This window comes from Octodon degus, unplaced genomic scaffold, assembly GCF_000260255.1.
Source record: "Octodon degus isolate 3935 unplaced genomic scaffold, OctDeg1.0 scaffold00018, whole genome shotgun sequence".
NCBI classification, from domain to species: domain Eukaryota; kingdom Metazoa; phylum Chordata; class Mammalia; order Rodentia; family Octodontidae; genus Octodon; species Octodon degus.
The window spans coordinates 4,159,875-4,176,257 of NW_004524594.1; the positions used below are offsets into that span (position 1 = coordinate 4,159,875).

General features: G+C 43.4%; 1 protein-coding gene across 1 annotated transcript in view; it reads right to left on the minus strand.

Annotated features, from left to right (window-relative positions):
• The window catches only part of Hsd17b12 (hydroxysteroid 17-beta dehydrogenase 12), a 173,898-nt gene extending 158,057 nt beyond the window's left edge, over positions 1-15,841 (minus strand). Inside the window, exon 1 of the mRNA XM_004627027.3 lies at positions 15,553-15,841. Coding sequence (XP_004627084.1) covers positions 15,553-15,712 — 160 coding nt within the window. The 5' untranslated portion in view covers positions 15,713-15,841. The remainder of the gene's footprint in view (positions 1-15,552) is intronic.
• Between the last annotated feature and the right edge of the window lie 542 nt (positions 15,842-16,383).

The window sequence follows — 16,383 nt, forward strand, 5'->3', positions numbered from 1 at the left end:
ACCACTGAGCCATCTCACCAGCCCCACTGTTCACTTTCTATAGTGCTTCTGGAGACTCTTAACTCTCCGCAGATAGACAAAGTATAGATGGTAACAGACGAAAACAGAATGGCTCATCACAGATTTCACAGCTAAAAAGTAGCATATTAAGTCAAGTTTTGCAAAAATCCAGTGTACTTTCCACTTTACTTTTGTGTTCAGAGAGAAAATAGTAAGTTCACATATAGAACTATACAGGTTCCAGGAAGATGGCAGAGTGCTAAGCAGCAGAGAAAGCCTCTCTGAGACACTGTCCAGACACTGGAATAGAGCAACACGAGGAAGACAAGGAGGAGGGAAGTTGCTCGATCCAGAAGAATGTGAAGCAAGAATGGAAGCCCACAGAGAGAATGAAGGGAGAAACTTCGAATGAAGAAGGTAGCAATACACTGCGAGTGAGGGACAACCCAAGCTTCAGGACACAAGGTGACTGCTGGTGACTGCAGAGGCTCCCATAGAAGGGAACAGCAGCCATGAGGGATACTCTAGCTGATGGTGAGTGCCGTGCTCAGATGTCCCATGAGAGAGGACAGGTAACCAGGAGCCACTTTGGACAGAGGCCAGCTGAACTCAACTCAGAACTGCTGGCTCCAGCCAGTGGTTCCCGGCTGAGTTCCAGCCCTCAGAAAGTACACTGAGGGCTGCAGTCTGCACAGGTCTGGACAGGTCTACTAGCAATAAAGCAACTCACCATAGGCAATTTATAAACATCAACCCAGAAATTAAACTAAAAAAAGAAAAAGGAGTAGACACTTAAAAGATACAATCCCAGACATGCAGTCCACAGTCCACCAAAGGCAAACCCAGGAAGCAATAAGATGGGCCAATCCAAAAGTCACCCATCTGGCCTCTCTGAAATGGTAAAAAGAAAACAAATGAATCAGGTTCTAGAAAAAAAATCAAATCAGAAATAATTTCTCAGGGCCAGCAAGAAAGCTAGCAGACTAAGTGCCTGCTAGGCAAGCACAGGGCCGGAGGTTCGATCCCTTATACCACCCTGGGTGCACTGAGCCAGCCACCAGAGTCTGGGCATGGCCCACACCTGAAATCCCAGAGCTGGGGAGGCTGAAAACAGAAGGATCACTATGAGTCCTAGCTGCACAGTGAGACCCTGTACCAAATATATAAATACAAAAAGAAAATAATAATAATTTCTCAGACAACTACAAATAGTATCCACAATGAAAACCATGCTTATTGATTCCAGAACAGATACAGATTTTTTTTTAAAAAAAGTTTAAGAAAATGATGAAAGCCATGAATAAGGAAAAAACAGAATCCATAAAATTGATTCAAGCAAATATCCATTTACTGAACTATGCACAAAGTGCTATATCAGATACCTTCAAACTGCTTTAAAATGTTCCCCCATCCCTAAAATATTACGTTGAGGCTCCAAACTTTTTACAGATAACTATAGCATGCAATTATAAATTGGATGGTTGAAGCAAAGGCTTTAGGTAAGGAACTGAGAACATGTTGCTTGGTGTGGTACTCTGCTCAGTTCTGTGCTGAACATGCCGCCAAGACAGAGCCCAGCAGAGGGCAAGCCTGGGAGTCTCTCCCCAGAGCTGCTGCTTCTCTCTGTGCCTCGTCAGTGCCCAAGGCCCCAAGCCCTCGTAGTCTACCTCACCCCCCACCCATGAATGTAGTCCCCTCCTGTCATTCTTGCCTCGCCTCATTCCTTCAGGGCCTGCCACCAGTCCCTTACTCTAAGCTGCCATCCCCCCAGTACCTGGTCCCCACCTCCAGTCTCCTGCTGCTCTCCCCACCTCCTAGGTTGCTCCTTCCATGCTGACTCCCCAGAATCCCAAAAGAAACTGTCCAAAACATAAATGTGACCATAATATTCTACTGCGTGAGGTCTGCCAAGGACACCACTGTCCTTAAGATAAACAAGGCCTGCCCTGGCCTCTGTGTTCTTCAGCTTCTGGCCTCCGCCCTGCACTTCTCAAATCTTATCTCTGGCCTCTCCTCCCAGGACTTTTAGACCAAACTGTCCTCAATTTTGTTTTAGAAAAACATTCCTAGAATGTCCTCCCTTGCCTCAAGGTCTTCACCCACAGTGTTCCTTGTTTGTGAAATGCTCCCCTGGCCCCAAACCACTATGCCTGTCCATGTCTAAGTTACTGAGGCAGCCCAATTAGCATAGTGGTTATGAGAACATGTTAAGGATGCAAACTTCTGTAAGTTCCAGTTGCTCATCCACTTATAAACTAGGTGATGTGGGCCACATTGCTTGACTTGTCTATACTTTAGCTTTCCATCAATAAAATGGAGACGGTAATAGGAATAACTTTAATAGATTATGCACAGATTAAATGAACTAATATAGGTCTTCAGAAAAGCACCTACTCCATGGTTAGATTTTTAATAAACGTTCTTACTACCATTGGGAACATAATCGTCTATTACTTTTCTTCCACACCTTGGATTAAATGTTACTTCTTGAAAACAAGACCCTGAATTCCTCAACTAAATTGTTGCTGGCTCCTATTACACTTTTACAGCTGCTTAAGCCACGTCTGTGTCCCTGGGGATGGGCTTCCTGCTCACACTGTATTCCCAGGTCCCGCACTGGGTCTGGGCACACAACCAGTACACATGGATTCCCTTGTGCTGAATGAATTACCCACTTCTACTGTTCAGTAACCACAAACTATCCAAATGGCCATTGAAAGTATAAATTTCGGGCCAGCATGATAGCTGAGTGGACTAAGCACCTCCTTGGGCAAGCACAGGGACTGAACTTTGACACCCAGCACCACATGCACACCAGCTCTGCCCCTGGGCATGCGGAGCCAGCTACTGAGACTAGGCGTGGTGGCATGCACCTGTAATCCCAGCACTGGGGAGGCTGAAAACAGGAGGATCACTATGAGTCCAATCTGTTTAACGAGACCCTGCAGACCCTGTACCAAATACACAAAAATATATAAGTAAATAACAAAAATGACTGGAAAGGGCTGGAGAGATAGTTCAGAAGATAAGCACTTGCCTGGCAAGGGCAAGGTTCCACGTTCATTTCCTGGCTCCACGTGCCCTGTGGCCCTAAGAACCAGCACTCAGGAGGTTGAAACAGGAAGATCAACGCGAATTCGAGACCAGCCTGGGGGCTGCAAAAGTGAGCACAAGGCCAGCTGGAACTATACCAAGACCCAGTCTCAAAAATAAAATAAAATAAAATAAAATAAAAAAGGACTGGAAAGTTTAACACTATTACAAACCAAGCCATGGCCTAAATAGGTATGTAGCTAAAAAGGCTGCACAGAGCATCTGCTGCCTTCCTGCCTGACTACAGGCCAGCATTTCCCAGAATATAGAACATTTTAAGAATAGTCTTATTTGTTAAAAATAATTTCCCCCATTGTTTTCTTAGAGATTTTGATTCAGAAGATCTGTACTGAGGCCTAGAATCTATTTTAACCAGCACACCACACCGACTCTTATGACCCACATGAGTTTGGATTTTGCTACATGTAAAGGCCCTTCCCACCCAAGCATCACTGGAGAAACACCTGCTTGTGAGCTCTTGTGCAGGTAACTGCACACTGACTTAAAAACCATTCTTTTTGTTTTTTGGATCATTCTGTTTTTTGAGACAGGATCTTATTATGTAGCCCAAATTGGCCTCGGACTTGAAGAGATCTTCCTGCCTCACCCTCCTTCTGGGATTATAGGTATAAATCACCACGCCTGGCAAAAACCACCATTATTCAGGAACTTGGGCAGTAAACTGAAAAGAGTATGAATCCTGGAGCTAAAAATCCTAGATTCAATTTCTTCTGCCATTTACAGGTGCATAACCTTGATATGTGTCACTGTGTCTCCGCTCTGTCCGGGTACATTCCATAGAGTAACAAAACCAGCCCTAACCTGCCTCATGGGACTGCAGTGGAAGTCACTTGAAAATACCCGAAAAGAACTTTGTAAATTGTGATTCATCATTACAATAACATGTCATGGGGGCCTGCCAGTTAGCTCAGTTGTTTAAGTGCCTGCTTATGCAAACGCAGTCAGGCTCAGGATACTGTGGTTCATGCCCAGATCCTCACGCCTTACCAGACCTGCCCTTAAGGCATCCTGAGCCAGCGCCCCCCCCAAAAAATCTTACAATAACATGACATGAAATTCAGTCTCCACTAATTAAGAATGTGTGAACGTTGCTGTCCAGCTGGATGTTTTCACGGGGGGTTGTTTGGTCTTGGTTTTCTGAGACAGGGTTACACTGGTTTAGCCAGTCTTGACCTCACTATGAGGTCCAGGCTAGCCTTGAACTTGCAGCGATTCTCCTACCTCAACTTCTAAATGTGGGATTACAGGTGGGTACCATTAACTCCAGCTTAATCTGATTTTTTTTCCTCCTTCTTCTTTACATTATCCATAGAACCATCATCACTCCTTTCACATGACAGGAAAACACAGACAAGCAGCAGAAACATGTTCCACAACAAAAAAGTAAGATAGACTACACAAGAGTAGAGGAGCTTATTTATTGCACCAGTTCTATTTACTCAACAGGACTGGTGTTTCAGCTATCATTAAAGCAACTGAGGCATTCTTTCTTCTCGAAGTTACTTTGGTTGTGAGCAGTTAATGCCATTTATTAGAGGAAAAACAACTGGAGAATGAGTTTTCAACATAGTAGAAGTGTTAATGGAATTTCAGAACATGATTTAAATTTCAAGAAGATAGTACTGTACAACCTTTACTGGCTACCTTGAGGACTATTTAAAAAAATACAATATTCCTAGAACAATTCAGGGTCATCAACATAATCAGTAGTCTTCATTGAGACCATAGGGTAGAGACAAACTTAGCTTGCCCCAGGACACACAAGGAATCAACCTCCGTTCTTAATGTCTACATGTGATGTACCAGAATATGGCATAATAGTGCCCTCAACGGTCACAAAGGTACCTGTTACTTCTCCACAAATTGATGGCTTTTTATACAGAGGGCTGTTTTTCCTCCTGCTAGCTGCAAAGATGTGTGAGGAAGCCCAGTCCTGCCGGGATCCTCGTTGCCACAGGGTATCTGCAATGCCTAGGGCCAGAAATGTTTCAGAGCCCAGGATTTAAAAGATTTTCAAATATTTGCATAAACTTCACATGTTCAGCACGCCTAAACCACAAACATGAACTCTGAAATGCTCCAAAGTCTAAACTTTCTGAGGACCACACTCCATACGCTGCAAGAGCTTTGGATATTTGGAACATTCAGGATGGGAATGTTCAACAGGTGCTCCGCTTTGCCTCCATGTCGGCACTGGCAACTCCTGCACTGCCACAGCCTGCTGTGCTTCCCTCCTATCCCGGCTCTGACCCAATGTGCCATACAGGACACCCCATTCTGCCCTTCAATTGCCTGGCTGTTTCCTAACTGGATGCAGAACCAAAAGCAAAGCATTACATCTCCCGGCTCATGTCTCAACTGAAGAGGTTGCTGACATTCCTTCCAGTCTGTTACTCTGTTTGGATTTTTCCTGCCTCCTGACAACTTCTGCATCTCTTCAGGTTCCTCACACAACAGCCAGATGAATGTGTGGATGGTTCAACCAATTCTTGTATTTGTTTCTTTCCATGAGACAAACTCTGTCCTCAACACCCTGTGTTTAACTTTCTTGCAGTTATGACTCTGTACCAACCAATCCACATCTTTACATGAGAGATTTTCTAGGGACTTTGGTTCCGTATCTCCAATAATTTCAAAAGTCTACCTGGACACAGTGGCACACACCTGTGATCCCAGTACTGTGGGCAGAAGGACTGCAAATTCAACCCTGACCTCAACAAGTTAGTAATGTACTTAAGACCCTGTCTCAAAATAAAAAGAGATCCTTGTCACAAAATTTAAAAACAGGAGACTACCGATGTAGTTCAGTACAAATATCTTGGGTTTAATACCAACTGCAGGGGAAAAAAAAAAAGGCTCTAGAAGCCTTCAGTTTATGTTTTTCAGGCTTAAAAAATTGGGGGGGGGGCAAACATACCCTAGAATTTAATCTTTCACCAATTTATCTCAGCCTTCTCAATTAGCAAGGTTTTACTAAAACTAAAACTTAAATTGAGAAATTTCTAAAACAAAATTTATTCCCAACAATTTCAGAAACATGTGAGGATTAATAATAAACATACCACCAATATTCTTTTCATATTTAAACACTTCTCAAATGTAGCTGAGTTCAGCTCTCTATTAAGCTTTCTACAACCACATAAGGTAAACTGTTACCAGCACCACTCAAGAACATGTTTTCATCTCACGGTACTTCACGTTCTCAAAGACCTTATCCCATCCCTACCACAGCTGTGCAACAGCTCACTGTCTAACCGGCCTTGGTTTAATTTCAGTCTAGCTTTACAGCTGTGTGGCACCTGTGGTTTGAAGGGGGAACAGGTGTGCAAATTGTTCTGCACAATAAAAAAATATAAAAACAACAATACCCCAGTTCCAACTGAAACACCCCAGTCACAAGATAATACTTATATTTTTGCTTTTTGAGACAAGGTCTTATTTCTGAGTTAGGGTAGCCTTGAACTCACTTGGTTTTCTTTACCTGCCTCAGGAAATTGAATGTGCCATCCCTGATGACCACCCAGGTAAATAATAAGGGGTGATATAATTAGCAAAAATAAGAAATTCCAAGCAGGTTAGAGAGTGGAAAAGCTGAACTTCACACATGCAAAGAGCGAGGACTTCGATGAGCATCCAGAAGCAAACACGTAAGTCACCCACAACTCAAGGAAAAGAAGGTATGGATATAGACATAAGAATCACCCCTACAGATAAAAGTGAGTAGACATAACAATCACAAGATCAGCTAGCAGGGCTGGCGAAGTAGCTCAGCAGACTAGGCGCCTGCCTAGGCAAGGACAAGGACGGGGTTCCATCCCTCACACCACAGGCTGGTGCCATGCTGGCCCCGCCCCTGGGTGTGCTGGGCTGGCCACCGAGTCCCGGTGTGTTGGTGCACACCTGTAATCCCAGGGCTGTGGAGGCTGAAAACAGGAGGATCACTATGAGTCCGATCTACGTAAGACCCTGTACCAAATACATAAAAAATAAAAGTGAGCTAGTTCCAGAGGTGATACTAGGAGAAATTCTTCCCGAGGTTATAGTCTATATTTTGTTTTCAGACTAAATCACTTCCATTTTTAGAGATCATGAGATCAAAATTCCTGCTTTGCAATGATTTAGTAATTTAAAAGAAATGTAGAATGAGAAGACAACTATCAAAAATCCATTATTCCTTCATCTCAGAAATACTAGATAATAGATATTTGCATTCATTCATATACACCTCAAAACTTACTATGTAGAGGCACAGCCCTAGGTATGTGATATGGAAGTGAACAAAAATAGAAACAATCCTTGCCTTCACAATGCTTACATCAACCCTGTGCAGACAAACAAGGCACATCCTAAAGGAGCAAAGTAGGCAGGATGGTGGGTGGCTACAAGTGCTGACAAGAAAGGACAAGCAGAGTGGGACAAAAGGGATTGGAGTAAAGGTGGGAGGGGAGGACTGCCACTTCAAAAGTGGGTAAGCAGGTTCCACTCAGGAAGGCGGCAAGTGAGCAAAGACCTAAATGAAGGAAGAGGAGCAAGCCAAGGCTTCAGCACCCGAAGGAAGGGCATTCTCTGCAGAGGGAAAACCAGAGGCCAAAAGGAGGCTAGAACAGGACTAAGAGGAAAAGGGGGTGGAGGTGAAATCAGACAAAAAGTGAGCCGTTCAAAGATTCGTTTCACATGACTGATGAACTAGGGTTTGGATCCATTTAGGGAGAGAAGCTACCAAAGATCTGGGCGGAGCGCTGCGTATCTTACCCAAGGTCTCCAAATATGACTCCTGCTGCTGTGTGAGATTCAACTATAGGGAGCCAAGGTAGAAGCAGAGCCAGAAGGCTGTTACTAAAACAAGAGCTCTTGGTGGCTTAGAAATGGCTGGATTCTCGGTATTTTGAAGTTAGACTCAAAGGAACTGTCTATATGGGGAAGAAGGTTCAAAGACGACTCAAAGGGTTTTCTCAAATGTAATTAAAAACTTGCACATTACCAAATTTTTCTAAGTCCATCCTATCTTGGACTTACTAAGGTGAGCCACACATAAACTACTTAAGTTTTCATTGTGCAAGGAGTTCTGCAGTAGCACTAATCACTGTTTATAAGTCGGCTGAGTGAAGGATAACTGTCGCTTGGTTTCAATAATCTCTTTTCATCAAGTAAGAGGACCCTGTGCAATGATTGTTCAAATTCATAACTTGTCTAGCCTTTCCTCCCTTCCTCTTTTAACTAGGTCAAATAGAAATAACTGCTTCTGGTGAGGAAGTAAATTTTTGGAAAACAGTCTCCCTGAAATCTCCAGTGAAAGACAGGGCAAATGTCTTGTTCTGCTAGAGCAAACTCAACAAAACAAAACAAAGCACTCCTTCTGATACAGAGTTGTGGGCAGATTGCTCAACTATCACATTGTGGTATTCTAGAGTTACCATAACCCAGTTCCAGCAAGCCTCAGTCAACCGCCCTATCACTCACTCCCTGGCAAGGGAACTTCTGGTAGGATGGCGATGAGACTGCACCAGAGAGAAACGGTATCTGCGAGAAGATGCCCAAGAAGTGTGCAAAAGTGGCATCTCTTCATCTAAGGTTTACATTAGCATTTTTTGATTATGTATATAATATTTTAATGAATAGCCTTCACTTTTGCAACACTTTTCACTTCACAAATAAAGTGAACGGTACTAAGTGATCATCTGCAGTTTCCCCTATTATGAACTTCTTGACTTAATGTGGGCATTCGTTACAGTTGAAAAAGTGCTATTGATATATCATTAACTAAAATGCATAGTCATGCTAGGATTCATTCTTTGTGTGTACACTTCTATGTTTTACTTGACAATGTCATGCATCTTCTATTATAGAATCAACCACAGTAATTTCATCATCTTAAAATTTATTGTTTCACCCATTCATTTTCTCTCTCTGGTTACTCATGCTTGGTACCAGTGGATACTTAGTACTTGTATTGTTATGTCTTTCTCATACTGTCATGGAACTGGAATCATACAGCACGAATTCTTTTCACACTGGCTTCTTTCACTTAGCAATTTTCACTTAAATTTCCTCCATGTCTCTCCATGGCTTGATAGCTTGCTTCTGCCTACTGCTGAATAATATTTCAGTGGCTAGATTTACTATGGTTTTTTTTATATATTGAGGACCACCTTGGCAATTATGAATAGAAATTCTATAAACCTCCCTATGTAGGTTCGTATGTGAACATACGTTTTTAACTAATTTGGTAAATTCCTAGAAGCTACATGAGCATTGTTATTGAAGAAGCAATTTTAAAGCCAAGCCTGGAGGTGCACATCTGTAATCTCATCTACTTGGGAGGCTGAGTGAGAGGATCGTGAGTTCGAGGCCAGCCTGGATAACTTGGTCAGACCCGTCTCAAGATACAAAGTAGGAAGGCAGGACAGGTAGCTCAGAGGTAGAGCACTCACCCAGAGTGCATATGGCCCTAGGTTCGATCCCCAATGCCACCAAAAACAAGAAGCATTTTTAACTGTGACTGTCTGTACCATATATATGGGTCTAGCCCGGTGTAGTAATATTTTCTTAAAGGGTCAGCATCACCCTCAAGGAGGTCAGAGACACCAGAAAGTCTCTTTGTTGTAAACTCAGTGCTATTCTGTAGTGTAAAATCCCCATTACTTTCTACCATTCTTAGGATGCAGATTCCAGGGCCCCACCTACTGCATCCAGGCCTGGTTTCCAACCTGCTCCCTCTGTCAAGGGCTTTCTGGCGCGATCTTGCTCTCACCCTGGAGGTCTCAGCTCAGCACCACTTTCCCAGTAGCTCTCACAAAACAGGCACATCTGCCCACCACCCTGTGCTCATCTCACTGCTGCTCGCCACTGTTGTGGTCCTTAGAAGGAGCACAGTCAGCATCCAATGACACCATCTGCGCTGGGCGCTCTGGACAAATGAACAGTGGTACACCACACTCTCCCCGAAACCCAAGGAAGGTATCGCCTCCCCTGCATCCACAACCTTAAACTCACTCAATCTCAGAAGATGTGCAGACAAACTGCTGTACTTAAATTTTTGCTGAAGATTAACACACAGAAGTGAAATGACAACTCCACTATCTGAAATCGTTTCAACTTATCCTCATCTACAAATAGCATTTAATGGTGGTGGGACTGATCTACTCAAGTGCATTTATCCATGTATTCTGAACTTAAAATCATCATCTAAATCTCCCGATAGTTTTTTGTGAAACATATAAAAAAATTATCCTTGATTCAGCAATCAAAACAAGCAAGCAAAAAAATCAACTTTGAAACTCAGCACTCAGCTGCAATATTTTCCAAAGTTTTTCGTTACCTTCCTTTGTCTTACTCAGCTTAATTCTGACACTTAGCTCGGCGCAAGAGGCTAGTAAGGCTAATAATACTATTAGTAAAAGCCATCACTAAGCACTTACGTGCCAAGCTCTGTACTACCTGATTTACATAGAATATGTTCTCCTTTACTCTAAACAATAACCCTATAGGTCTTGCTAGTAAATAAAGAAGCTAGAATTCAAGACCACATGTGGGTGTTCAAGGTCTCAGGATGACCTTTAAACAGGAGACTTGATGTTGCACATACAGGGGGAAAAAAAACTGGGCAAGAATAGGGCTGGGCGTGACTGAGGGGAGAAGAGATTCTGACCCACTAGAGTACACTGTTGTAGGAAACACCCCTCTTTTAGTCCAAAGACCCAGGCTTGCTTTTAGATCTGGCGTCCAACTGGTTTCCCTGTTTCATAGCCTCTGGCATTACCAGTATTTTAAGGCTGACCTGCAGCCTCCAATCTAGAGGACTTGGCCTACTTGGGTACGACTCCCTTTTAGATGCTGACATGCAGAACGAACAAGTAGTCAAAAACTTCCAGGACTGGGGGAACTGTCCACTTGGGCCACCCTCCTGTCCCTCTCTTGGACAGGAGCTTTCTTTCCCTCAATGAATATAGTCTGCTCATAACCTCCGTTTGTTCCTAAAATTCATTATCATTTTGGAGGCTTCCACCGAGATCATTGGACGGAGGTATGAGTTTGCTTTTGTTTCATAAATTCTGGATTAGGACTTGCTTAGGTAACAAACTTTTATGCTTCAAATGTTAATGTCTTTGCCCATTGCTCATAATTAATTGTTCTTACCTGAGCAATGGTGCTTGTAATCCCATTGGTTGACCATTGTTTTGTCCCACCTCCTGCCCACCTAAGCGAGTTCCCATTCTCTCTCCCTTAGCCCCACATGGTTTTACACTATAAAAGTCCCTGAAAGAGACAGCTTCCCGGGGAACTACCCACTCAGGCCTTCCTCCTGTCCCTTTCTTGGACAGGAGCTTTCTTTCCCTCAATAAATATATTCTGCTCATTAAAAAAAAAACCTTCCAGGACTAAGTTTGCTTCTCTACCCACCTTCACCTAGTTTTCAGGAAAAACACAGGAGCCAGATAAATTCCACCCGGCCCCAGTAGCTGCCAACACCTTAAGGGTTTGCTAATACACATGTGTAGAGGGCAAAACAGAGGCGAAAGTCCTTAAAGAAATGTAACCTTACTCCTCAGAAGGGCATTTATTCAGCAATAAAAAAATGATTCCACACTGCAACATGAACGTACCTTGAAAACATTATGCTAAGCATGTTAAAGTATTCAAGTTATATAAAATGTCCAGAATGGGGTAAATCTATACCAAAAGTAAATTAATGGTTGAACAGGGCTGGAGGGGGTAGAGATTAGGCAGTGACAGTGACAGGCATAAGACTTCTTTTAAAGAAGGATGAAAATATACTGAAATCAGATATAAGGACATCAGCAAAATCTTATATACATAATAAAAACCCTGACCTGAAAACCCTGTGGGTAAACTATACAGTACTATAGTTAGGATATACTTCAAGGACTGGGGATATAGCTCAGTGGCACAAATTCCTGCCTGGGCAAGTGCAAGGTCCTGAGTTTGATTCCTGGTACCAAAAATAAATAAATAAATAAAATCTCAACATAGCTGTTAAAAAAAAACCTAACTCATTAATTAGTGGATCCTTTATTCTCTGTACCTATAAAAGTACTGAAGCTAAAAACTAAAAATACATATTCAAAGTGCTATCTTGGGTATAAAGTTATCAACTACCCTGGCCAGGCAGAGTGGCCCACATCTGTAATCCTACCCCTCAGGAAGCTGAAGCTGGAGGATCGCCACTAATTCAGGACAAGCCTGGACTACACAATAAAGTGAAGGCCAGCCCAAACTACATAGCAAAAAAAAAAAAAAAAAAACTACATAGCAAGACGCTGTTCCAAAAGATAAAATTAGATTAAATCTTTAAAGTTACAAATACCAGGACTTTGGAAGTAGGGATACTCTGCCTCTGTATCTGCGCTCTGCACTTCAGCAGCATTTGAGGATGAGCCCCTTCACTCTGGATGAACCCCAGCGACAGGAACACAGGTAAGCACAACATTTATCTACACTCACACCATGTTCCACTGACTACACTCTACATCACTTTACAGTACTGTCCGTCCCTTTACTCAGCATCACATTTACTGTCAATCTTCTGATTACTACAGACATCTTTAAACAACTGCGGCTCCTCCCCTTTCTGCTCATACCTTTGTTTTAGGATATTCAGCAGCCCTATGACAGAATTAGTAACAGACAGGCAAGAGACTTAACTCTTTAAGCTGGCTAAACCTCCCTCCCAGGGGGCCGGTGGAACCAAGGTGACTCACAGGAGTAACAATGTTCCTTAGGAGAACAGGAGAGAGATAACTGAGAAGATAAAGGGACAACTGTAGAATAGGGGACAAAGAATGAGTGCAAGCCTTTAAAAATCTAACTAGCTTAAGGAATCTGTAGCCTACAATTTCTTTTTTTTTTTTTTTTTAGCCTAGAATATTTTTACTCATTGCAAAGTATATTTGAATTTCAAGGGGTTTTTTTCCCCAAGTTTTGTCCTCCTTTCAGATTTAGAAGTGCGTACACTTTAACAATGCGTCAGTTACTGTGGGAAAAGTATGCAAAAAATGAAAATCTACAATCCCTGGCCCTCAGATACTAAAATGGGAGGAAGAATTAAACAGACTGGCCTGGGATTTAAGAATGACAGGGCTGGGCATGTGGCCCAGCGATGGAGCACTTGCCTTACACGCACATGGCACACCGGTCTTGCTCTCCAGCACTGCCAAAAACAAACCAACGAAAATATGTTATCAAGGACAACATACATTACTATAGAATACTTCAGAAAATTTATTCTGGAAAGGAAGATGTTAAACGAAAGTCAGAAGAATGTAAGAAAGGCTTCCTACTACTGTCTGCCACCAGCATTTGTTCAAAGAAAGTTGCATGAAAATAAACAGACTCGAGATTAAGGCAGCAGTTCTGCAAGGGAGAACATCTATTAGTACTACTTATAAACAAAAATTCTAAAATCACAACTCTGGCTGAATAACCTATTTTTTAAGGGTTTTATTTTTTTTTTCTTCCTCGAATGAATTCAGGGCACTCTTGGCCAACGGGAGAGTTGTGAGTTTCGAACTCCAGGAACCTGAGGCTGACAGCTTTGTGGAAGCAGCCACTTAAAGGACTGAGCTAGGGCCAGGCCCCTTAACCTATTTTTTAAGCACAATTTAACCCTAATTATTCAACTGTCACCTCTGCTAGTTTGATTTTTCAAATCATTTCAGCTCAGTCTCCATACAGAAAAACTGTCTAAAATGTGCTCACTTCTATTTGTTGTTTTGGAAAGATTCCCTAAGTTTGGAGAAACTAAAGAGTCATTTACTTTTGAGATCCGGGCCATAGGTAATCAATGCAATAAGTAATAATTTGGTTACTACTTCTGCTTAAGCATTTAAAATTTAAGAAAATTTGCCAATAATCCAGGATAAATCAAACTTGACAATATTTCACTTCAATGACACCCTGATTCCCTTTGCTGTACCAATGTTCTAGTTCATATTTCATTTCTAAATCCTATATTAACCCTTTCTTAGCTTACCAATTATTCTTCCCCTGGGGTTAAATCTTTTCAATCCAAGAGTGACTTGGGACATGAGTTGTCACATTCCTTGCCTTTCACTAGGGAGCCCTACAGAGATGAGTTACTGGGCACTGTGGTCAGTTTTACATAGGAAAAAAAATTAGTAACACTAGTTTTTACTTGCAAACTGCTAATTTTTATCTCCATAATTGATTCTGTACATAATTGATTCTGTCTTGTGTAATGGTCACCAAATTCCTTAACCAAAATTTTCCACTTTGCAGAAAGAAACTGGTTGAGTCACTTCATACAATCAGAATCTTGATTAGAATCAAACTATGCATCTTTCTTTCTGAGACTATCAAAGCACAATAGTGATCGTGAAAAACAGTACTCCACTGATAGCTTCAAATCACGGAAAGATCTTGCAAAGTTGTTTTGCTTGAAACATCTTGTTTACATTGCTGTCTCAAAAAGTTAGCTTATTACACCTTTCCTACTAAGTTGTTTAAATGCTTTTGAATAAATAAACAACCGGGAGTAACAATATTCATTCGGGTAGATCTTACTCGAATTTAGTCTGCAAGCAACCACTGACAACAAAATTCAATTACTGAACATGAAAACGAATAGTCACATCAGAAAGCCACAAATGTATCATAAGCAGTCACCTAGTTTTCAAAGCCAAAGCAAATAAAGAAAAATAAGAGAAGAAATTTTAAAAGGCAAGGGGGGGGGCGCGCAGGGCAAACTAATTTTCCCAACTTTTCTGTGACCTTTGTCCTCCACTAAACCCTCGAACTGGATGGAACGAGATCTACATACTTATTTAGCTCATTTTGTGGGGTTTTTCTTACAAAAGTCCTCTTGCAAAAAAACATTTTTAAACGTATCATGGAGTTTTCATTCCACGGAAGCAATAGCTCTTGCTATTCACTGGGACTTCAGAATTGCTTAGCAAAGATTGTTTTAAGGCGACTTTGTAAATTATACCGAAAGGGCCGACTGCAAATAACTGGAAGAGGCAAGGTTCCACCAACTGCTAAAATTCTGGATCCCCACACCCTTCTCTCCCAATCTTTATCCCTAACAAATCAAGATGCGCCTTTCTTTCTTAATACGCGGCGTCCTCGCGGTTTCAAAAGCGCTCAAAGAAGGGCGGACTGAGCAGTAAGAACCCGGAATGGTTTCGACACACCAGCCCCAGCGAGGTCAGGCTCGCTGTCCCCGCGCCCGCCAAGCTGCACCGCGCTGAGGCTCCCGGAGCCGGCGCAGCGTGCATCTGGGCATCCCGGGACGCCACGCGGTCTCGGCAGCCGGAGCCCGGCGCCGCGGAGAGGAGAAGGCGCTGGGGAAGCACCGGGCGCCCGCCACCGGGCGCGGAACCACTCAGGGGGCCCTGGCCCGGCCAGGCCCGGCCGAGCCGAGCCGCGGCAAGAAGGGGGGCGGCGCTGCTTCCGACTCACCTGCCCATTCACCGAGCCCCGGGCCGACCCCCGCGTCGTTACCCACACCCCAGAGTCGGAAGGCCGTGAAGAGCGAGTACGAGATACGCAGGGCCAGGTAAGACACGGCGCCCGCGCCCACCCAGTACAGGAAGCCGGCCGCTGGGAGAGCGCTCTCCATGGCTGCTGACCAGGCCTCACTACCTCCGTGAATGAAAAAATAAAAAAGGAATAAATGAATGGAGGCGGGAGGGGACGACCGGTGACGGCGAGGACGACTCTCACAGTCGCGGTTCCTGGAGTACTTTGCACCTAAACCCCGCCCACGTGCCGCAGCCGCGCCGCCAATGGTGATTTACCTTTCAGTCTACGCGTACTGCATCATCCATTGGCTAACGCCAGCCTCATCGCCCCGCCCACTTCCCCCGCCCTTTCACACTGCTTCCGCTCTAAAGCCGGCCACCGTCCACCTGCCAATCAAACTTCACTCTCGCCCAATCATTGGTCGCTCTCTCTCTGGATTCCGCTCCTAGGCAGCAAGTCTCACCCCACCAAAGCGCCTCAGCCTCTCATTGGCTTCGGCGGTTCTCGCGACCAGTGAATGGGACGTCGGTAGTAAGAGTGAATGAAACCTTGTGTTTTATTTTTAACCACTGTGCTCTGTCATCCTTCCTATAAACTTACCCCGACAATCACTTACAGTCCTCTTTGTATTCCTTCCCCCACCGCTCCCATACACTCTCCTTACATTCCTTGACCTTCTAAATGTCTGATGTAGGCTGGGGGTGGAGCCCATTGGGAGCCCCAACACTGAAAGAAAGAAAAGACAATATGCTGAGTACCTGGTTTCCC